Source organism: Eleutherodactylus coqui, chromosome 7 (assembly GCF_035609145.1).
Source record: "Eleutherodactylus coqui strain aEleCoq1 chromosome 7, aEleCoq1.hap1, whole genome shotgun sequence".
Classification (NCBI taxonomy): Eukaryota; Metazoa; Chordata; class Amphibia; order Anura; family Eleutherodactylidae; genus Eleutherodactylus; species Eleutherodactylus coqui.
The window spans coordinates 222,120,635-222,144,678 of record NC_089843.1 but is presented as its reverse complement, the minus strand read 5'-3'; the positions used below and the strand labels follow the sequence as shown (position 1 = coordinate 222,144,678).

Below are 24,044 nucleotides of genomic sequence, written 5' to 3'. Positions count from 1 at the left end.
GGGATTATTTTTAGGGAGTCTATTTTTGGTTCTACCCAAGTGAACAATGGGGCCTGTAAGCCAGTGGCTGTTCCCTGCCTTACAGCCCTAGCCATGTGTTTAGTAAACAGATTGGGCTACAATAGGGGTATTGCTGAACATAGAAGAATTAATGGAATACAATTTGAGATGCATCTCCCTAGTTTTCCCTGCTTGGAAAAAAAGAAATCGGTCATGAAAGTAAGAGATTTGAATAAAAATATATATATATTTCACATGCTTTATAATAATTTTTGCAAAAAATTGTGGGGTCAGAATATGCAGTACACACCTAGATGAATAGACTAAGGGGTCTAGATTTAAAAATGAGGTCACTCTAATAGCTATGTATAGATATATCAGGGGAGTTAGAACAGAGATCTCTCCCATCATCTATTAGACCCAGGAGTGTAACAAGGGGGCGCTCTAATAACTATGTATAATATGTCAGGGGTCAGTACAGAGATCTCTTCCATCATCTATTATACCCAGGACTGTAACAAGGGGGCGCTCTAATAACTAGGCATAATATATCAGGGGTCAGTACAGAGATCTCTCCCATCATCTATTATATCCTGGACTGTAACAAGGGGGTACTCTAATAACTATGTATAGATATATTAGTGGACAGTACAGAGATCTCTACCATCATCTATTATACACAGGACTGTAACAAGGGGCGCTCTAATAACTATGTATAGATATATCAGGGATCAGTACAAAGATCTCTCCCATCATCTATTATATCTACGACTGTAACAAGGGGGCGCTCTAATAACTATGTATAATATATCAGGGGTCAGTACAGAGATCTCTCCCATCATCTACTATACCCAGGACTGTAACAGAGGGTGCTCTAATAACTATGTATATCAGGGGAAAGTACAGAGATCTCTCCCATCATCTATTTATACCCTGGACTGTAACAAGGGGGCGCTGTGATAACTATGTGTAGATATATCAGGGATCAGTACAGAGATCTCTCCCATCATCTGTTATATCCAAGACTGTAGCAAGGGGGCGCTCTGATAACTATATATAGATATATCAGGGGTCACTACAGAGATCTCTCCCATCATTTACTATACCAAGGAATGTAACAAGGGGGTGCTCTAATAACTATGTATAGTGTGATAGCTTGTTTTCTAGGGGAGGGGCGGCAGTGACATACTGGACTCCAAGTTGGGTAAAACTCACTTCCGTTTTATTTGGCACGGTACACTCCAACAAAGCAACACAAAGTCCACATAAGACGTGCAATTTCTGCACCACGCAGGGTGCTCAGGTTATATGCCTCTCCTCAGGCTGTACAATCCATCCAAATCTGCACCACGCAGGGTGCTCAGGTCCATCAGGCAAGTGCTAATCCCACCTCAACCTGTTAGACACTGACTCTCTGGAGCTGCAGTCTTTTATGCTCCACTAACGGGGTCAGTGCCTTCAGCTGAGCTTCCTCAGAGCTAGGGTGAAGTTGTGGACTGGATTGCCACCCTGTCCAGACTAAGAGCCTGGGAGGGAGATACACTCCATCCACAACTTCACCCTTTAACTGCCTACATACCCCCCCCCCCTCCCTCTTCTCCAAATCGTAGGGCTGAGTCTTCTTGGTTATCAGACAATGCACCCTAGACAGGGCATCAGCATTACTTTGTGACTTGCCTGGTCTATATTCAAGGGTGAACTTGAAGTTCGGAAGTAAAAAGAAACCACCTCATCACCCTCGCATTCTTTTCCTTATTTTGCTTTATCCAGGTCAAGGGGCATGGTCTGACACCAACTTGAACTCCCTCCCCAAGAGATAATACCTTAACATTTCTAGTGCCCATTTTACTGCTAAACATTCCCGTTCAACAATAGCATAAGTCTTCTCCGCAGGAGACAGTTTCCGGGTGTTCTTCCCCATTTATGGACTGGGACAACACTGCACCCAAAACTACATTAGAAGCATCTGTCTGCACAATAAACTCTTTTGTGAAGTTGGCCGTTACCAACACCGGCTGTTGGCAAAGAGCAGACTTTAAATTTTGAAAGGCCTGCTCGGCCTCGGCTGTCCACGCCACCATTACCGACTTGCCCCCTTTCGTCAAGTCCGTAAGTGGTGCTGCAATGGAGGCAAAGTTAGGCACAAATCCACGGTAGTACTCAGTCAGTCCTAAAAAAGCTCTGACCTGTTTTTTTGTTAAAGGTCTAGGCCATGCCTGTATGGCCTCTACCTTGCTGACCTGGGGATTAATGACGCCATGGCCAATAACATAGCCAAGGTACTTGGTTTCCTCCAGGGCTACTGCACATTTCGCAGGGTTTAAGCTTAACCCTGCCCCTTTTATGGCATCCATGACTGCCTGTACCTTCCCAAGGTGACTCTCCCAATCGGTACTAAAGACTACCACATTGTCTAGGTATGCGGCAGAATAGTTACAGTGAGGCCTCAAAATCCGATCCATTAACCTTTGAAAGGTAGCAGGCGCGCCATGTAACCCAAACGGCATGTCTTTGTACTGGAGCAAGCCCTCTGGGGTTGAGAAGACCGGTTTCTTTTTGGCCTTGTCAGTCAGAGGTATTTGCCAGTACCCTTTGGTAAGGTCAAGCGTGGTGATATATCTGGCATTACCCAATCTCTCAATTAATTCATCAACCCTGAGCATGGGATATGGATCAAATTTGGAGATTTCGTTTAATTTCCTGAAATCATTACAAAACCTCCAAGTACCGTCCGGTTTGGGAACTAACACAATGGGGCTTGACCACTCGCTTTTTGATTCCTCTATCACCCCTAGTTCCAGCATGCGCTTAACCTCGGCAGAAACTGCTTCCGTACGGGCTTCTGTAATCCTATACGATTTTAAGTTTACCTTCATCCCGGGCTCAGTTATGATGTCATGTTTTATGACGTGTGCAGGACCTGGCAGGTCGGAGAGCTTGTCTCTGTTTCTTTGCAGGAACTCTATCTGGCTGCTGGGGGCGCGGGTGCCTGGCCGGCGTGGGTGGCGTGGTGCTAGTGGCGCGTGGCACCGTGCGCGCGCACAACTGTGAGTGCAGCTGCCGTGCACGAGCTCCCTTTTATTATGTTCTGTTGACAGTTGTCTGTCTACCTCTCTCCCCCCTGGGCGGAGACTTGCAATCACTGCCAGTTATTGGTTTCTCTCAGTCTGCTAGCTAGTCTTCCTCTGTTGGTCTTCTGCCTCTGCCAGCTTGTCTGCTATTCTTTGCTATTGTCCGCCAGGTTTTTTCATCTGCCTCAGTTCTGCTTAGTATTGTTTGTGTTGGTTATTACATCTGCCTTTTCTTTTGATATTCTACCCTTTCCATCCAGGTACGCCAGCGTCCCCTTTCAGTCCCTAGTGTGGAGTAGGGACCGCTGCCCAGTAGCCTGCCAGGGGTTAGCCAGGAGTTGAGGCAAGCAGGCAGCGACAGGGTTGTGGGTGAGATATAGGGCACCCGGGCTGACGTATGAAGGCGTATACTGTAACATAATAAGTGGCCCTTAAAATTGCTCTCCAATGGAGGCCATGAGTACCCTCGCAAGTCAGTTGTAGGATTTAGTGGTCGTGATCCAAGACCTGTCCGGTCGTATGGTGGCCCAGGAGCAGCAGCGGGAGTTATTGTATGTTTCTACCGCCCCTTCTATTCCCAAGCCCAAGTGTCCTCTTCCTGAGGTATTTTCAGGGGAGAGGAGCAAGTTTTTTGTTTTTCAGCAGGCATGTAGATTGTATTTTCGGATGTGGCCCCGCTTCTCCGACTCAGAATCCCAGGAAGTTGGATTGATTATGTCCTTACTTCGGCTTGCCTGCAGTCAGTTGATTTGTTTTTTCAGGAACTTGAAGGCATTTTTGAAGAGCCGGACCGTGAGGGGTTGGCGGTATCTTATCTCATGTCTCTACGTCAGGGGCAGCAGTGGGTAGAGGACTATTGCTCTAAATTTAGACTGTATGCAGGTGAAACCTCTTGGAACGATAGTGCCCTTAAAGATGTGTTCTTGTTGGGTCTTTCTGACGTTAAGGATCTACTCATTTCTCATCCCACTCCCATGACACTCAATGATTTGATGGAATTGGCGGTCAAAGCTGACAGGAAACTGAGATCTGGAAAAGAGAAACGTCAGGCCCCTAAGGCTAGGGAATCTGGAAGACCCGCTCCCCCTTCTCCGATGCTAACTTCTGGTGTTGAGCCTATGGAAGTGGATCAGCTAAGTCCGGATGACTCGTCGTCTCTGCCTCTATTGTGGGAAAGCCAGACATCGTGTAGCTACCTGTCCTCAGAAGCGACTACAAAATCAGTCCGAACCGGCGGAAAACTTCAGATCCTAGGCGATCTTTGGGAGGATCGCCTAGGATTACAGGTACTCCCTAAGTTGTTGGTGCCTTGTCAGATTCGCTTCCAGAATTTCACTCGGTCCGGTAAGGCTTTTATTGATTCGGGTGCTGCCGCCAATTTGATTAGTTTAAGTTTTGTCAGACCTCTAAAGACTGAATTCTTGGCGTTAAAAATTCCCATATGCTTCACTAGTATTGATTCTACCCCTCTGTCTGCAGGGGTTGTACAATGGAGGACTCCCATGTTACAGTTCACTGTGGGTGTTCTCCATTCTGAGAATCTGTCGTTCTTGGTAATAGAGAGGATGTCTGTTGATGTAGTGCTTGGTATGCCCTGGTTGGCACTGCACAATCCCTGATTTGATTGGTCCACTCAGGAATTGACACATTGAGGGTGTCCTGTCATAGTCACTTAGCTACTATATCCTTGTGTTCAGCGGATACCATACTTATTCCTGAGTATTTGTCTGATTTTCATGATGTATTTTCCAAGAAACTGTCTGAGACTTTGCCTCCCCATAGGGAGTGGGACTGTGGTATTGACTTGAACCCCGACAGTCCCATCCCTAAGGGAGCCATTTTCAATTTGTCTGGGCGTGAGCACAAAGCCCCTAAGTCCTACATCTCAGAGTCTCTGGCCAAACGACATATCAGGCCGTCCAGTTCCCCTTCCGGGGAGGTCTCTTCTTTGTAAAGAAGGATGGGCCATCGAGGCCTTGTGTGGATTATCAATTTTGAATAAAATTACCGTGAAGAACCAGTGCTCCTTGCCCCTGATTCCTGATTTATTGAATCAGATGGTAGGGGCCCACTGGTTTTCCAAATTGGACTTAAGGGAGGCTTACAATTTAATTTGCATCAGAAAGGGAGATGAGTGGAAGACCGCGTTCAAAACCTCATTCGGACATTTTGAATGTCTAGTCACGCCCTTCGGACTTTGTAATGCCCCCGCTGTGTTCCAGGGATTTATGAACGCGGTCTTCCACGACTTCCTGGGGCTATTTTTGGTCATATATCTCGATGGCATTCTGGTGTACTCCCCAGACTGGGACTCACATGTGCGGCACCTGAGGCTGGTTCTGACCCGTTTGCGTGAGTACCAACCTTTTGTCAAGTTGGAGAAATGCATTTTCGGTACTAAACAAGTGTCTTTCCTTGGTTATGTGATTTCACCCACGGAGATTCAAGTGGAGTCTGATAAAGGGGCAACAATCTCCCAATGGTTCAGACTAGATAACCTGAAAGCTCTCCAGCGGTTTTTAGGTTTCACAAATTTCTACCATAGATTCATTAAGAATTATTCTGTTACTGCTCGACCCCTGACTGATCTTACCAAGAAGGGTGCTGACTTGGAAAGATGGTCGCCTGAGGCCCTAGACGCTTTGTTGTCTCAAAAGGGCGTTTACTGCTGCCCTGGTGCTAGTACAGCCTGACGCGCGACAACCGTTCTTCATTGAGATAGATGCGTCTGAGGTGGGGGCGGGGGCTGTACTGTCTCAGGAAGTCAGCGGGAGACCTGGGTATAGTCCATGTGCGTTCTTCTTACCGAAGTTCAGTCCGGCAGAACGTAACTACGACGTAGGTAATCGTGAGTTATTGGCGATTAAGTGGTCTCTAGAAGAGTGGCATCACCATCTCGAGGGGATACGGCATCCCATTACCGTGTATACTGATCATAAAACTTGGTATATCTCGCCAATGCTGAGAGACTCACAGCTCGTCAGGCCAGGTGGGCGTTGTTTTTCGCCAGGTTTAACCTCGTCGTTACATATATTCCAGGGAAGAAGAACATGAAGGCATATGCCCTCTCACGGAGTTTCGGTTCGCCGGAAAGTGAGACAGTGGCTCCCGAGAATATCCTGGCACCTGGGGTGGTGGTGGCAGCTGTAGAATCTGATCTCGTTCCTCATCTACAAAGTTGTCAGCAGGAAGCTCTCTCGGGGGTTCCGGATGGTAGATGGTTTGTGCCAGAGACCTTGAGTCTCAGAGTCATTGAAGAGTCTCACTCATCTGTTCTCACAGGCTATTCGGGGGTTCAGGGGATTCTGGATCTTTGTACTAGACACTACTGGTGGCCAGGCATGTCTCGAGAGATCAGCAACTTTGTTAAGGGATGCTCTGTCTGTGCATGCGGTAAAAGTCAGCGTCCGGAGGGGCCTCCGAGACCCTTACCGGTGCCTTTTTGTCCGTGGTCGCATTTATCGGTAGATTTTATCACCGATCTACCTGGGTCTCAGAAATTCCCCACTATCCTAGTTGTTGTAGACCGTTTCTCAAAGATGGCACATTTCGTGGCGTTAAAGAAGCTACCTTCTGCAGTAGAATTTTCCAAGATTTTTGTAATAGAAATCATTCGTTCACATGGGGTTCTCGAGAACATCGTATCCGATTGCAGAGTTCAGTTTGTTGCGCAATTTTGACGAGCCTTCTGTAGAAACCTGAGAGCGTCACTTTCCTTCTCGTCAGCATTCCACCCGCAAACTAATGGTCAGACTGAGCAGAAGAACCAGGATTTAGTGCAATATTTACGGTTGTTTGCTAGTGAAAAGGCTCATCAGTGGGCAGAATTCCTGCCGTTGGCAGAGTTTGCACTAAACAACCGTACTTGTTCTTCCACTGGGGTGTCTCCATTCCTTTGCGTATATGGTCAGCATCCTCGCTTCCTTACAGCTATTTCTACTCCGTCGGCCTGTCTTGCAGCTGATGTCGCCACTGATGCGCTGTAGGGGGTATGGAAAGAAGTACAGAAGAACCTGGAAGCAACGGGGGCTCATATGCAGTTGCGTAGTGGGAGGAGTCTGTCAGTATCCGAACCTTTCAGGATGGGACAGATATACCTATATTTGTCTTCTAGAAATCTCAAATTGAAGGTTCTGTCTTTGAAACTGGCGCCGCGTTACGTGGGTCCCTTTGTCATCACGCAGGTAGTAAATCCACTTGCTTATGAACTTGATTTGCCAGCTACATGGAGGGTTTATAGGGTTTTTCATAAGTCATTATTGAAACCTTTTGTCCCTGGCAGAAAAATTGTACACTCTGCTTTGGGCCTCCTGTGCCCTCTGCAAGTGTTTCCTGACAATGGGAATTACAGTATTAATGCGATCCTGCATCTGAGCCACATGCTCTATGACGCTCCTAGGTTTCTCTGGCTATATCCAACAACCCTCTGGGGTGCCGACTATATAGCAACTCAAATGGCGAGAAGCCTGTGGAACCCTGTGGTACTTCCCGTATGGAGTCCATGAGATAACGTAACAGACAGCCCCAGTGCCGACCATCTTTCTCTACTACCCGCTTTAGCATTTGCTTCAGGGTCTTATTGAACCTCTCTACCAACCCATCCGTCTGAGGGTGGTATACCGAGGTTCGTATGTGATCAATTTTAAAGAGGTGACAAAATTCTTTCGTTACTTTGGACATGAACGGGTCCCTTGGTCCGTGAGGATTTCCTTGGGAAGACCTATTCTGGAGAACATAAGGGACAATTCTCATGCAATGTTTTTGGCAGTAGGGCTTCTTAAAGGGATTGCCTCAGGGTACCGAGTGCATAATCTTACACGACAAAAATGTATTGATGTCCTCTAGCTGACTTGACTAGGGGACCCACAAAATCCATTACAACTCTCTCAAAGGGAACCTCTATAATCGGGAGAGGACAGCATTTATTACCACAACATTTTCTTTTGCATAAACAAGAGTGGGGTCCCTTAATTGGGCTGTCCTAAAGTTCTCAGGCGCATCCTCCAGATCAGACACATCCTGAACCGAGGGGTAGGCTTCCTCTTCCGCATCATCTCTAGCCAAGACCTGTAAAGGAAAAGTTACATCCTCAGGGCCATTGTTCACATTTCCCCTGCTATCCTGCAGAGGTGTAAGGTCAGCTGGGTTTGCGTCAGTCTCTTTCGAAGGGATTATCACCTTCAACCACAAGTCCCAGAATACAGGGAAATCATGTCCCAATATTACGCTGTGCATTAAGTCCTTGACAACACCTACATCGTAGGTTACAGTTCCAACAGGGGTCTCAAAGTCACACTGCACCATAGGATACACCCTGGTATCACCGTGTATACACACCACACTTATGCGCTTACCCGGTATGAAGCCTTCTGCGATCAGGCTAGCATAAACCAAGGTAACCAGGCTACCCGAGTCCAGTAGAGCCTCCACAGAGGTGGTTTATCCTCATGCGATACAGTTGAGGCTCAGTCTCTAGGTGCTGTGAGGCACCACAGCCAGGACCCGCGAACAAAGACCGGTGCCAAGCACCGTCACACTCCATAGGCTCATCTTTCGGCAAAATTTTTTTCACGGTCTCTCTGGGCCCGGCCGTAGTCAGAGCTCAATCTTTCCTCCAGGCCGGATGCTTTTGGAGGACATCCGTCAGCCGTTGCACAAGCGCAACCAGCTCCTCCATAGCTGGGGTCGGCGCTCGCATTGCAACCGCAGGCGTCATGCAGAACACTTTACCAGGTGCCGCGCCGCTGCCCTCAGCAGCCGGGATTGCTGCCTGCATCCGAAACACCAAATGTGATAGTTTGTCCTCCAGGGGAGTGGCGGCAGCGACACACTGGACTCCAAGTTGTGGGTAAAACTCAATTCAGTTTTATTTGGCACGGCACACTCCAACGAAAGCAACACAAAGTCCACATAAGACGTGCAATTTCTGCACCACGCAGGGTGCTCAGGTTATATGCCTCTCCTCGGGCTGTCAGGCTGTATGCCTCTCCTCGGGCTGTCAGGCTGTACAGCCACACAAAAGGTCCATATGACACACTCCATCCAAATCTGCACCATGCAGGGTGCTCAGGTCCACCAGGCAAGTGGTAATCCCACCTCAAGCTGTTAGACACTGACACCCTGGAGCTGCAGTCTTTTATGCTCCAGTAACAGGGTTAGTGCCTTCAGCTGAGCTTCCTCAGTGCTAGGGTGAGGTTCTAGACTGGACCGCCACCCTGTCCAGACTAAGAGCCTGGGAGGGAGATACACTCCATCCACAACTTCACCCTTTAACTGCCTACAGTAGATATATCAGGGGTCAGTACAGAGATCTTTCCCATCATCTATTATACCCTGGACTGTAACAAGAGGGTGCTCTAATAACTATGTATAGATATATCAGGGGTCAGTACAGAGAGCTCTCCCATCATCTATTATACCCAGGACTGTAATGGTATTATTGTATCTTGACGCCACCAGGAAGCTCGGGGTTTGCCATGGCAGGGATGTAGGAATGCCCCTGTCACACCCTTAGCTCCCTATTGGCTGCATTCGTCCAGGTCCTTGAAGGTCTTTTAGCTGTGTATGCATACAGTCCCTCTGTAATAGGAGTCCGGAGTGAAGATCTTCACACCGCTGTGAGTCTCCTGTGCCGCTGGCTCACTGCTCTGTCAGCAGTGATGTGCCTAATGGGAGTCCGGAGAGCGGAACTTCACCCCGTTGTCCCCGGAGGGCAGAGGTGTAAGTATGCTGTGGCCTCTGTACTCCGATGTTTGCCTGTAGGCAGGCCCCAGACCACGCACCTCTAAATGTCCCGTTCCCTGCTGTTGCGGCAGTCGGGTGTGCCAACACCCCTGACTCCGCGGTGTTTAGCGATGTGCGCCTATCCCCAGAGGCCGCAGCTAAAAGTGTCCCATCCCCGATGTGCTGTCCACACACCCCTTTAGCACTGAACAGTTGAGGGGGTGGCCTTCACCAGCACCGGGAAGAAAAGTGCTCGGACGTTTAGGCGAACTCAGTGCAGACTCTCACTCTAGCAGTGAGAGAGCACAGGCAGAAGGCCAATACCAGGGAAGCTGCAAGGGGAACTGTATGCAGACTGTGGTAAAGGACCTTCAGGGACCTGGACGAATCCAGCCACCGGGGAGCTAGGGGTGTGACAGGAGCGTTCCTGCATCCCTGCCCTGTCCAACCCCGAGTTTCCGGTGGCATCAAGATACAATAATGCCAAATGTAACAATGGGGCGCTCTAATAACTATGTGTAAATATATCAGGGATCAGTACAGAGATCTCTCCCATCATCTGTTTATACTCAGACCTGTAACAAAAGGGCGCTATAATAACTAGATATAGATCATGGGACAATACAGAGATCTCTCCCATTATCTATTAATACCTAGGACTATAACAAGGGTGCACTGTAATAACTAGGTATAGATCAGGGAACAATACAGAGATCTCTCCCATCACCTATTTATACCCAGGACTGTAACAAGGGATCGCTCTAATAACTATGTATGGATATATCAGGGGACAGTACAGAGATCTCTCCCATCACCTATTTATACCCAGGACTGTAACAAGGGATCGCTCTAATAACTATGTATGGATATATCAGGGGACAGTACAGAGATCTCTCCCATCACCTATTTATACCCAGGACTGTAACAAGGGATCGCTCTAATAACTATGTATGGATATATCAGGGGTCAGTACAGAGATCTCTTCCATCATCTATTATACGCAGACCTGTAACAAGGGGGCGCTCTAATACCTATGTATGGATATAATAGGGGTAAGTGAAGAGATATCTCCCATTATGTATTATACCCAGAACTGTGACGGTAACAAGGGGGCGCTCTAATAACTATGTATAGATATATCAGGGGTCAGTACAGAGATCTCTCCCATCATCTATTATACCCAGGACTGTAACAAGGGGGCGCTCTAACAAGGCACAGGTTAACAGGCTGCACTGGAGGGCCGGGGCTCTTCGGCCTCATGTCACCTCTCAGCAGTCCCTCGGGCTGTGTTGGTCATCACAGTCTCCTGACTAGAGGCCAATACACAGTGGTAGAGCCATGCGGCTGCTGGGCAGTGCCCGACAGTTGGGCTGGGGTCACACGGAACGGAATGCCAGCGGAATGGCTGCACCGAAAAAAATGCAAGAATTTCACTGGAAAAGCGCAGCTTCAACCCCCACGGCCTTTAGCGGCTTCGCCGTCGGCGTTCTCTCCCCATAGAGAGGCCGCTGTGGGATTGACCTCCGCGCCGCACGTCCGTCCGTCTCTGTCCGGCTCGGCCGCAGCGTGTGGATGAGATTTTTGCAAAATGTCGTCCACTGTGGTGGCTGATCCCGGGATTAGGAGCCGCGGGCGGAACTGCTGGGCGGACATTCTGCACGGAAATTCAGCGGCAATTCCGCCCCGTGTGACCCCAGCCTAGGAGTGACCGCAGACCGCAAGGAAGGGCCCGGCTCCTCGGGGATGCCGGCCGCACAACACGAGGCTATCTAGTGAGGACCAGAGCCCCGCGGCCGCCTGAAGGTGGCACTCCGCTCCGAAGAGTCGCTCGCTCCATTAGTTGCGTTCAGCGGTTTAATTTGTTCTTCTTCGACGTTTCTTCCCCCAAATAGCTGGGGGGTGGGGCTTACTGGTGATGGCGTCTGCCTGTATATACTGTACACGGGGAGGACCCCCGGTCTGCCACCATGGAGCCCTCCCCGCCCGCGGCCGCCATGCTGCTGTGGGGAACGATACGTCACAACTGCGCGCCATTAGGATTCCATTCGGTGACGTCACTCGCCGGCCGGCTTTACTGGGGCGCGGCTTTTCCACGCCCCTTTCTCTAGCTGCCCTCAGAATGCTGGGGGCGTTGCCATCGCGCAGTGGGCGGTCCCAGCGGCTCCTTTCTCGCAGCCTCAAGTCACCGGAAGTCCTCCTCGTCTAATCGTATCAATGGCAGGGCAGTCCGGCGCCGCCCCCCCGCCGCCAGAGGGCGGGGCGATCTCCATGCAGCTGTTGTGGGCTTCACCCTATGAGCAGCAGGCGCGCGCCGTGCGGGAAACAAAGGGGGTGAGCGGCGGGGACGAGCGCGGGCCGGGAGCGAGCGCCAGAGGTGAGGGCGGCATGGAGGAGCCCTGGGGGGAGGAGGAGCCGGGCGGAGAGGGCCCCCGGGGGCCCCAGGAAGGAGAGCCCCCAGGAGAGACGGACAGCCGGGGGCGGGCTGCAGACGTCTACCCACACTGTGGCTGTGAGAGCGCCCGTCCTGCCGCAGAGCACTCAGCCCGCCGCCCGGGGCGCTCACACGGGGAGGCTGCCGAGGACTTCCCGCTGCTGCTGGGGCTCCGCGATGCTGAGGAGGCGGATCCGGCGGAGCTCCTCGGGGAAGAGCAGCTGCTGTCCGCGGCCCGCAGGAGGGGAGTCAACATGACCGAAGGCGTCCCGGTGCCGAGCTCCGAGCATGTGGCCGAGATCGTGGGCAGACAAGGTGAGTGCGGAGCCCGAGGGAGGAGGCACGGGAATCCAAGGGGCCGGCTGGGGTAACGAGGGGGGACACCTGGGATGGTGCGGAACCCACGGGAGGTGGTGCGGGGTCCCAGGGGGGCGGCTAGGATGGTGCGGAACCCAAGAGGATGGTGCAGGGTCCCAGGGGGGCGGCTGGGATGGTGCGGGGTCCCAGGGGGGCGGCTGGGATGGTGCGGGGTCCAAGGGGATGGTGCGGGGTCCCAGGGGGGCGGCTGGGATGGTGCGGGGTCCCAGGGGGGCGGCTGGGATGGTGCGGGGTCCCAGGGGGGCGGCTGGGATGGTGCGGGGTCCCAGGGGGGCGGCTGGGATGGTGCGGGGTCCCAGGGGGGCGGCTGGGATGGTGCGGGGTCCAAGGGGATGGTGCGGGGTCCCAGGGGGGCGGCTGGGATGGTGCGGGGTCCCAGGGGGGCGGCTGGGATGGTGCGGGGTCCCAGGGGGGCGGCTGGGATGGTGCGGGGTCCCAGGGGGGCGGCTGGGATGGTGCGGGGTCCCAGGGGGGCGGCTGGGATGGTGCGGGGTCCCAGGGGGGCGGCTGGGATGGTGCGGGGTCCAGGGGCCGGCTGGGATGGTGCGGGGTCCAGGGGCCGGCTAGGATGGTGCGGGGTCCAGGGGGCGGCTGGGATGGTGCGGGGTCCAGGGGGCGGCTGGGATGGTGCGGAACCCGAGGGAGGTGTTTGGGGTGGCGTGGGGTCCCGGGGGGGGGCGGCTGGAATGGTCCCTCCCCCCAGTGGGGCGGCCCCACGTGGGAGGGGCCTTCAGCTGCCACACTGCTACAACAGTTGAGATCGAGGAGAGCCGTTAAACCCCTTAGATGCCGCGGTGAGCAGCACCCAGAGCACTGAGCTCCCATGCCACTCCATCCCACAGCGATGCAGCCGGGGCTCCATAATGGCAGGTGGGGGGATGTCGTAGATCCTGCCGGAGGCGCGGCTTAATGGGCCGCCTGTCAGCATTATACTAATAAGAATAGACCAATACCCGCCTGTCTGCAGCCCCCGGACCCTGCTCCGCGCTCCCACTGCTCTCCATCACTGACCGCTGCCAGTCAGGTGACCACTGCAGCCAATCACAGGCTACAACGTCCCTTTCTGAACGCCTGGCATCAGTGCTCACATTATGGCCGCCATGATGCCAGGAGTTCGCAGTGACCTGTGATTGGCTACAGCTGTCACCTGACCTTCAGCTGCCATCTGCGACTTGGACTTGGTGTCAGGAACTGCCCAGCTGCGTACCAGGGGGACAAAGACGGGCGAGTGTGCGGTCCTATAGTTTTAACACTTGCCCAGCCGTTACATTTTGGGATTGGATGGGTAGTGTGGGCATCAGGGCTCTGCCACGTGGGGGTGCGACCGTGTATGTAGTGTTACTAGTAGGGATATGGTTGCCGCTTGGTAAAGTTGGCAGGGACCTTCAGGGTCAGCGGGTCGGACCCCTCTCTCAGTATCTGAGGTGTTGGGTGCCCGCAGTCCACCTACCTGAGGAGCACAGAGCGGTCAGCTGGATATATGTGGCTGTATTTACATGGGTGAGGCCCGTTGGGCAGTGATGCGGCGCTCGCAGCGATATGCCCGGTACGGCTGTCCGTATCTCTGTTGAATGGCGCTCGCACATGCAGACCACGCCCTAACGCCAGCGGTGTTCACCCGAGCGACTTCTCTCTGAGATAGAAAAGTCGCAGCCCTTCTGACCGGCGACTGTATATAGGACCGACCGATAGTATCTGTGGGAGGAGAAGGTAATTGCGCTGCATGCAGAGGTGCGTTTCATGCGAGCGCGATTTTTCCTTTTTTCCTTTTGAGACATGCGACTTATCACCCTCGTGAAAAACGTATGAGCAGCGATTCAATGCGGTTTTTGTTGCCCAGCCTTATAATGCCAGGATAAGTCGGCCATGTAAATGCCGCGGCCCGCGGGCGTATCGGGGGCCGTGCGCTGTCCTCGTTCATGCACGGACCCTTCATAGCCTATGATGGACGCTGGAGTTCTAGAGTAGAAGCGGCCTCCAGTGCAGTCGGGTTGGAGGACGTTCTTCCTGGAAATGACAATAGTGAACATCTGCTCAGCCTTCAAAGAGTCAAGGAGGAGGAGCCAGAATATAAATGCCAGCAGGTTTAGAAGTACGATGTAATCTTTTGGGGTTCAGCTGTAATTGTACCAGATGGGGTTCACAGCTTAACGGGAATCTATCACCGTCTATTCACAGTCCTCTCCGAGATCTCAGGAGTTTGGGAGAAACTTGCATTTTATTAGTAGTAGCCAGACCCAGAAGTAGTCCTAAATATTCATGAGCTGCAGCCACACCCACCCCGACCCTCCAGCCAATGATTGGTGTCTGGCTATTACTGTGCATAGAGAGAGCTGCCAGTCAGTGGCTGGCAGTGGGGTGGGCTAGCTGCCGCTCATGAATATTCAGGACTACTTCCTGTAGACCAAGTCCTCTTATATAGTTTTGCTCTGTACGGACTGTAAACATTTGGGCTGACATCCCTCTAGTCTCACCGCAATCAAGCATCTCTCCAACTGGGAAGCCAGAAGGATTTAGAATGAGATGAAAAGGTTGATCTGGTCAGGAAGACTACAGCTTACTGTCCAGCGATGGTTGTAATGGGGTCCAGGAATGGAGGAGAAGGTTCAGCAGTGGATTCCCCAGTGGCCCCAAGTACTTCAGTCCTGTCTACCAGCAGGGTGGAGGTGCTGGGCAGGTGAGCGGAGGCTCTGAGGAGGTGCTGGGCAGGTGAGCGGAGGCTCTGAGGAGGTGCTGGGCAGGTGAGCGGAGGCTCTGAGGAGGTGCTGGGCAGGTGAGCGGAGGCTCTGAGGAGGTGCTGGGCAGGTGAGCGGAGGCTCTGAGGAGGTGCTGGGCAGGTGAGCGGAGGCTCTGAGGAGGTGCTGGGCTGCCCAATCTGGACCATGGATGATGTTTGCACAGTCAGGCCGGCTTCAGTGTTTTAGTAGGCCATGGCGCCCTAGTGTAGTGGATCCACCCAAACTGCTCCACACCGGCGGAGGGAACAAGTCGTTGGGGGCTGCTTATGTATTAGCACACCACTGAAGGGCGACAGATTTAGAGTAGGCTTCTGGGACTTGCGTTTCTTGCGTCTGCTTCCACTGGGCCGGGCCTCATCATTAGTAATAACAAAATAGCAAAATTGGCACTTATGCCCAAAGTACAAAATCCTGGTGGTCCGGGGCAAACTCTGTAGTTGTACTGGTCAGTTCCATCTAGTAAATGAGCAGAAAATGTAACTTCAGTTGCTGGAAGCTGCTTGAGGGCTCTTTTACATAAGACGCTACCGATGGTCATGCCAGTGATGGTCGCTCAGTAAAAGAAGGCTTGGCGAACCAGAAGTCGCTCCCAGCCTCCTCCATTCACAGACCGGCGGCCTGCTCGCACGGGACGACCGGCTTTTGAGTTTTTATTTATTTTTAATGGCTGCTGAAACTGAACAAATGATCAGCGATGGAATTATTTCTGCGTCGGTCAGTCGCTAAACTGATTATCGTTCAGATTCCCGCAATTCAGTGAGAATTGGGAGAATAATCGCCCCATGTGCGGCGGTCCTACGGCTTAGTTCGCTCACAGCGGAAGCCTTCTGGAATCATAACTGCAAAATGTGAGCTGAAATTGCGCATCAACGTACAACGCAACGTCCTACCACATGTACTGTCACGGGGCGTCGCCACGCAATGCATGGCACTACAGTGAGTGAATTGGGCAGTGGCCATCTGTACAATGTCCGCTCGTGGATTGTGGCGCGGGTGAGAAGGGAATCGGTGTGTTGGAGACGTTTTTCGTTAGGATGAACCGGCGTACTCGATCTATACGCTGTATCTACAGGCTCTGTGTAGCATGCAGTAGTCATGTGACCTCTGTAATAACTAGTGTGTAATCACCGCCTCGCCTGCTGCTTCTTATATAGAGGCTTTTTTTCTCATAAAAATAGAAACAATTGTCCAGGACAAAACTCAGTAAGCATGGAGGGAAAAATGTGCAAACCAGCCAAAGTAAGCAAAAAGTCTTAAGGAACCCCCATCGTGGGATAGAATTAGCGGGCTGCGCTGCTCTGTAGGCACGGCCTCACGAACCTCTTTTTTTTTCTTCTCTTCCTAGTCCCCTTCCGTCATCTGGATGGCTCGTCTTTGGTCCGGCTCTCGGTGCTGCCAACAAGACGGTTCCCACAGCTCCGTTGGGTGACAACCGCTGACAGTGACTGGTGGGGACGGCCCATGTTACCCATTGGCAGTGCCGGTAGTCAGACCCGAGAAGGAAGGAGTACAAATAACAAGTCAGCAGAGCTGTGCCGTCGGCTCTGCCGGTTCTATCCTGCTACAGGTCCTCTAGACATAGGTTAGATATACACACATAGCTTCCTAGCTGGTACAGCGGGTGTATGCTGTATGCCGGTGGTCTCCAGCCTGTGGCTAACTTCACACGGGCAAGGGTGATCTCGGGCCTATCATTCTTCCATTCACATGCATGTGGGCACGGTCTATTCGCAGGCCTTGCAGAGGGTCAGTGTTTCAATACGCTCTGCGCAGAGTGGGGAGTATGGGGGGGGAATCACACTGCGCATGTCTGTGACGCCAGAATCCCGGGCATGTGCGGTACCAATCGCAGCCCATACGCGATCTCTCTGTGTACAACGCTGCGGGGGACTCGCTCATGTGGAGGAGCCACGTCACTGAACCGGTATGTGAACCAGTGTGAACAACTGGAATGGCCAATATGGATGAAAACTTGCATGGCTAGGTCTCTGAAACCACTCAGCAGGCGATTGTTCAATCATCACCCTACTTCTACCTAATGCGTCTGGCCGTCTGTAAAATTGGCCTTTTTGAGCATCAAAGCGACCATTCATAGGCTAATTAGGGTTATGTGAGCACCAACTGATCCCGGGGGCAGAAACTATAGTGCATCTTGTGTAAAGTAGATGGGTGATGTCGAATATAAGAAGCGTATGCGTTACAATGTATTATAGGCTGCAAACAACATACAGATTGGTAAAAAATTAGAGGTTAAAAACTTGTTCAAGGATGGCTGGTCCCCCATGACGCTCGCCCCATGACGCTCGCCCCATGACGCTCGCCCCATGACGCTCGGCCCATGACGCTCTCTAATTCTTTCCTTTTTTTTTATAGGGTGTAAAATTAAAGCTCTTCGAGCCAAGACTAATACTTATATCAAGACCCCTGTCCGAGGAGAGGAGCCGGTGTTCATCGTGACTGGAAGGAAAGAGGATGTGGAGATGGCCAAGCATGAGATCCTTGCAGCTGCCGAACACTTCTCAATTATAAGAGCCTCCCGAAATAAAATAATTGGAATTCAAGGATCTACACAAGGACCTCCAAACTTGCCAGGGCAAACTACAATTCAGGTCCGCGTCCCGTACCGCGTGGTTGGTCTTGTGGTAGGGCCCAAAGGTGCTACCATTAAGCGAATCCAGCAGAGTACTCATACTTACATTGTAACACCTAACCGAGATAAAGAACCTGTTTTTGAAGTCACTGGAATGCCAGAAAATGTAGACCGGGCCCGAGAGGAGATCGAGGCGCACATCACCATGAGGACAGGTTCTCTGATAGATTTCCAACCAGATAATGACTTCCATTCAAATGGCACAGATGTTTGCATGGATTTGCTAGGAGGAGGCTCGGGAAACTTATGGTCCAAGGCGTCCGCTTCACATCGAGGTTCCAGTGGGCCACAAAATGAAACTTTGCAAAACTCCACATTAGAGAGTCCCTACTATGGTACGGAAGGCAAAGCGCAATGTCCTGGAAGTCCTTTGAGATCAATTCTGCCTGGAAACCTTCCATTGGGAGGAGAGACTAACGCGGGACAGCCGCCGGTAGGATTAGAAGACTGTGAATTTGGCCTTGAGCATCTTGCCCTGGATTTGAATACACCTACACCTTTTTGGTCAACCCTTGAAACATCGAATGGACAACTTAGTGGGTGTACGGCTCACAGGCGGAATAGTGGCTTCAGTGGCTGTACGACACCTTTGCTCTCCCCTACGCTGCCTGACAATGGTATTGGGCTTGAGCATCCGCTGGCTCGCAGGATACAAAGTGACCCAGTCAGTAGCGTTTCATGGCTGCAGAACCAGGGATCCTTTTCTTTTTCGAACAGTGCTGGTTATTCGTCGTCCTCCTCTCTTCCGAACAGTTCGTCTGTGGCATCTGGTTCTCCCACGGACTCCAGCAGCTCAGAAGGCCAACGCAAGAGTGGACGGGACTGCGTCGTTTGCTATGAGAGCGAGGTCATAGCAGCCCTAGTGCCTTGTGGGCATAACTTATTTTGCATGGAGTGTGCCATCCGGATCTGTGAGCGGGTGTTACCAGAGTGTCCCGCCTGCCATGCCCCTGCCACACAAGCAATCCGCATCTTCTCCTAAGGTCCTATTTCGCCAATAACACTAGCCAAAGCTTTACACTTACCTTGTGGTCGTTGTTTTATTTTTGCCATTTGCATTTTTAAAATAGATTGATTTAGATGAGATGCAAAAGGGGCGACGGTCACTGCGCTGGTAAAGTGGAAGTTAGGTGAACTTTACGAAAACGCTACATATGTTTACAGACAGCCCAGATACTCCTCTGGGGAACACGAGTGGGTCCACAAGTCTTCCATTACCCCGGGCACTGCTCAGCTTTGAGAAGTTAAAGGGGAAAAGTAAACAATAAGAAACTAAGAATTCAACAAAATGCCAATGTTCAACAGAGAAGCCTCTTATAGGGCTCATTCCTACGGACGTATTACTAGGGGATAGAACCCGCTGACCTTCAGTGGGTTCATTCACCGCTGCGTGTGAAAACACTCAGCATGTCCCCATCTTGGAGTGCAACGAAATGGCCCATAGATGTGAACGAGGGGCGCGGGTAAATACGCTGAGACCTTGCATATTTGCTGCATGTTTACGCAAGAAGCAAATCTGATTTCGTACGGCGTCTTTACACGTGAAAATAAAACGTGCGTGTTCGCGGACTGAAGTGCACAATATGGCCGTTTGAATGAGCACTTATGATTCCAGTAGTGTCCCCTCATGAGTGTATATTGGGACTGCATACATTACGCCAAGGGATGACCATTTTGGTAAATGACTACATAAGTGTTACAGTATGACATAGCTGATCACTTGAAACGTTCTACATTGTTGCACTTGTATGAATGCAATACCGGGCCTTATGTTTTAGTTTCCACATCTGTAAAATCCCCCCTTACCTTGCATACAGAATTGTAATTCAATAGTTACTGCATGGATTAATTGAAGCCCATGGAGAGGGTATAAAGGGTGGGACCGTCTGGTCGCCCTCCAATGCATTTGCATTCGAATGTTGAATTCTTCCTTCAGTAAATAAAGGGTTTGGCTTTCTGATTTTGGATTTGGTTTGCAGAGGAGCGGTTGTAGCTTTGTTAGCAGGGCCGGCTGCATAGCTTGACTCCAACAATGTCTGCCTTTTGGCATTCGTTGACATCAAACGTGATTGACGGAGAATAGTAGGGACCGTCTGACACATTTACAGTGTTGGGAGCCCATGTGTGGGAACAGGATGTGGTTGGGGGGAGCAGGCTGCGGCCGGCCCCACTGGCATCGGCCCATGGTGGCTCCTCTGTAAAGGCCTCAATATGTTTGTACGGATCATGACTACACGTTATGAAGCATGGCTGGGTATTCCTTCGGTCAGCTTTTTGTTTCGCATTATAGAAATCCTTTAAGTACATATTTGTATCAGTGAGCTCTGTAATGGGCTGAGGTTGGGGCGCCGCGCTCCCATCAATGGGATTATCATGTCTATGCAAACCCACATCTATGAATTAAGGACTGGGACATGTTCACACTTGCATTCTTTCTTTTTCTTCAGGCTTCCCTCTTTGCCCACAATATGTTGTACCTGATGATTGGAAACTCCCAAGCAGTTATCCATTATGACTCCTATAATTGGAAGCCACAACTGTATTTACTGTGAACGGAGCCCTAGTGTTACTGTGCTGTTGTATCGACTGCTTGCCTGTCGCACTCTAGAGGTCTCCTATGTATATTGCAGTCGCTGTCCAGCAGTGAAACCCCCTGTCTGATACTTATCAAGCACCATCTTTGCTGAGAACTCTTCCTGCTTACTTTTTCTATACTTTAAAGCTTCCATGATGCTTAAACACACATCACATGACCAGCTAGAGCAAGTTCCATCTCTGCCTGCTGGGAGGACACTGCCATTACTTTCTATAGTGCACTAAATAAACTACAGACCACAATTATACAGTCAGGAGGATGAGCGGTGGTCTTTCATTAGAAGTGTGGCAGGAGCCTCTAATCCTTATCAGTAAGGCTGAATTCACATGTTGTGTATTTGCGACGCCTTTTTTGCACAAAGGACGTTGCATATTTCCATGCACAACTGCTGCGATGTTCTCAGACATTGAATTGGCCAATTCATTTAATGAGTTCAAGATGTGTTCGCAAACGCGCAGGAAAATGGAGCGCGCTGCAGATTTCTTTGCACAACAGAATTGTGCATGCCAAATACGCATTTGAACAAGCCCATTAAATCACTGCCTTCTATGTTCTGCGTATTGCATGCGCAAATCCATTCATGTGACTGACAGGAGTTGGTCACCTCCTTGGAAGAGCTTGTGTGATACAGTCCATCTTATTTCATCATACAAGGCTTTTGCTGACTTCTTGAGAACATAAAGCCAAGTAATTCTCAAGTGGTCAGAATTAGATCACATGACCCACCAGAGCAGAAGGACTAACTAGCCAACTTCTATATACTGGGGCGGCTACCTGCATAATGAAGAAGAAAACTCACTGGCGTGGCCTTGTAATAAAATACTTGGTGGGATTTCACAATAATCACTAACTCGATTTGCTTTATTCTTTATCTGTAGCAGAACGCCTCAGGGTCTCCCCGCTAGTATTAGGCTATTAGTGTGGGGAAGCTCTGAAGGGTTGGGACTTTCACCTAGACGTTTTGATTGAGATGGCATCAAACTCAACAGTCGGTGTGTTTCAAAGGAAACTTGTCACATTGGGCATGGCGTCCTTTGTGAGGCAGCGGCCTAAGGGCTGAGCAGATTGAAATACATTTTTTCCCTAATAAAACTATTAAACTTGGTAGACCTCTCTGCTCCCTCTGACATTTAGGAGGGCGGTCCTACTCGGGATCGATCTCTCGGGATTGCTGTCGATCATTGAGTGAGGCGCCCCCTGACTCAGAGCCGAGGCTAAGATCAATAGATTAGAAGTTCTACTGAATCTTTTCCCATAAAACTAGATCCTTCTGCTCACCGTCTCTCGCTCTAGGACATGTTGCCCAAAGATGGGACTACATGGTCCATGACGGGTCCCCTTTAAGGATTAGCACTATTTGGGAAATGTCACTTATGGCTCTAAAATTAGAGTATAGAGTTTAAATTCTTTTGGGACCTTTGAACTTAGTAAGGTGAAGGGGTTATCCCAAGAAGCAAAGTTAGGCCTTTTTAAGTGTTTTTGTTTTTTATTTTTTTTGTCTTTTGTAATTCTAGCACTGGTTTTGTCTTGGTTTCCATTATATGCAGAAAACTGCATCCAGACAGAACCGTGAAGAGCCATACCCCTCAATAGGTGAGATGGGAGACCTCTTTGGTCTCCATTTTAAATGTTTCATGCCTGTCGGTCTTTAGAGTTGGATAGAAGAGCCCCAACACTGGCACATCTGTGGTCTCCATTTCACATGGTTTCCGTCGCTGTTTCATCTATTGAAAGGTCATCCAGGACGGACCCGGTGCGGGATTAAAAAACGTTACGTGAAAATGTCCTTATTCCTCTACCGATAGGACCTAACTGTCTGGGGGGCGGGGTGCTACCTTACCATTCATCTCTATGGGACTGCGGGAGACGGCAGAGTGCTTGTTCTCGGCCATCTCTGGAAGTCCCTCTCCATAAGGTAAAACCTATAATCTTGGGGCTAAACCCCTCTAAGCTTTCTGAATGTTACATTTTCTTTTAAGATGCTGCTGCACATTTAAGAGTAGATTTGCAGATGGGGAATATTTTTGGTACAGAACCTTGAAATCCATTTTATATTTTTTACATATGTCTTCAAGCAGTATTTTTCATAAGTCTGGTTTTTATGAATTAAGATTGTGTGATAATTTTGCTTAAGTCAGAGGTTACTAAGGGGTTAACGAAATGGACGACCACGATAGCGGTTATTGTTTTACAAGGGTCATGTGTTCACAGTAGTTCTAAGCACAATTCTGTATGAATGCCGTTGCTACCATCGACTTATTGTAATGTTAGGAGACGTTTAAACTCTGGTCACCAAACATTAACTTCTTCCAAGTGACACATTTCTAGCTAGTTGGGAGCGTCGCTCCTTATGTTCCGTCGGCACGTCCCGATATGTCTACTAAATACCCGGCTGCAGAATGTTTTATGGACTCTTTCCTGGCTGCTATCGGTGATCTAAAGATGATTGTTTAGTCTGGCTGAGATGATGACATTGTCTTGGCATATGACGACCGTCTGTGATGCATTTCATAAGACCTCCGCTTGTTGCTGAGGCACAAATCCTGGCCACAATCCCACCAAAGGTTGGACCAACTTACGGAACATGAAAGATGTTGCAGATTGCAACTAACGAACTGTAAGTGGGGGCGACACAATAGAAGCTGTGGCCTCAGTGCTTGGGATAGAAATGGACTCCACATTGCTGGGTTGTCTTCCATCACATTTCCAAATACTTGTTTTTTGTTTAACCTTATATTGACCCACCCCCCACCCCCACCCCCTGGGCTTCAGGGCCCGAGTATCACAACTACACAGGAAAAAAGTGCATTCCAATGTAAATCTTTTTTTGATGAACTGATGATAGATTTGTTATTTATATATTTGTGTAATGATAACCTTGTATGGCAGCTGATGTCACTGCCGACACGGTATGCAACACGTTCCTCAGGTGACCAAAACTCTTAAGAGGGGTCCATTGGTGAAAATGTCATGTTTTTGTCTGTTTTTATTGGGGATTGTGGGTGTAATAAGCGTTAAAAACAGATACTTTTATTTTAAAGAGTATTAAACAATGTTTTAATCCTGAACGTATTTACATACACGCGGTACCCGAATGGGTATGAATGGGTAACAGAAGTTTTTATTTTTTTGTAATGTAAAACTTTCTTTAATAAAATTTTTCATATAAAATGCTTCCCGTCTGACTGTATATGTGAACTGACTAATCATGTTACCGATTCACCTGATTACGTTACACACGGGACGTAATATAGCCACTGACTGAACTATTGTGATATCTCTAATAGTCCAACAATTAAGGCAGTGTTTTTTTAAACTAATGTTTACCCCAAAATAAGTAATTTTTGGCCCTAAAAGAGGCACAGGGTCTTATTGTCAGGGGATGTCTTATACTTACATAGCAGGCGCCTTTCAGGTCCTGCCCGCTGGCCTCCGGATTTCCAACGGTCTTGCTTCA

The 24,044-nt window shown here is 50.0% G+C and overlaps 1 protein-coding gene across 1 annotated transcript; it reads left to right on the top strand.

The window, feature by feature from the left end:
- The first annotated feature begins 12,137 nt into the window (after window positions 1–12,137).
- Window positions 12,138–23,760, top strand: MEX3D (mex-3 RNA binding family member D). The gene is made up of 2 exons (XM_066574476.1): window positions 12,138–12,540; window positions 17,715–23,760. Exons 1-2 carry the CDS (start codon window positions 12,180–12,182, stop codon window positions 18,971–18,973), a joined length of 1,620 nt encoding a protein of 539 aa, XP_066430573.1. The 5' UTR covers window positions 12,138–12,179; the 3' UTR covers window positions 18,974–23,760.
- The last annotated feature ends 284 nt before the right edge of the window (window positions 23,761–24,044 follow it).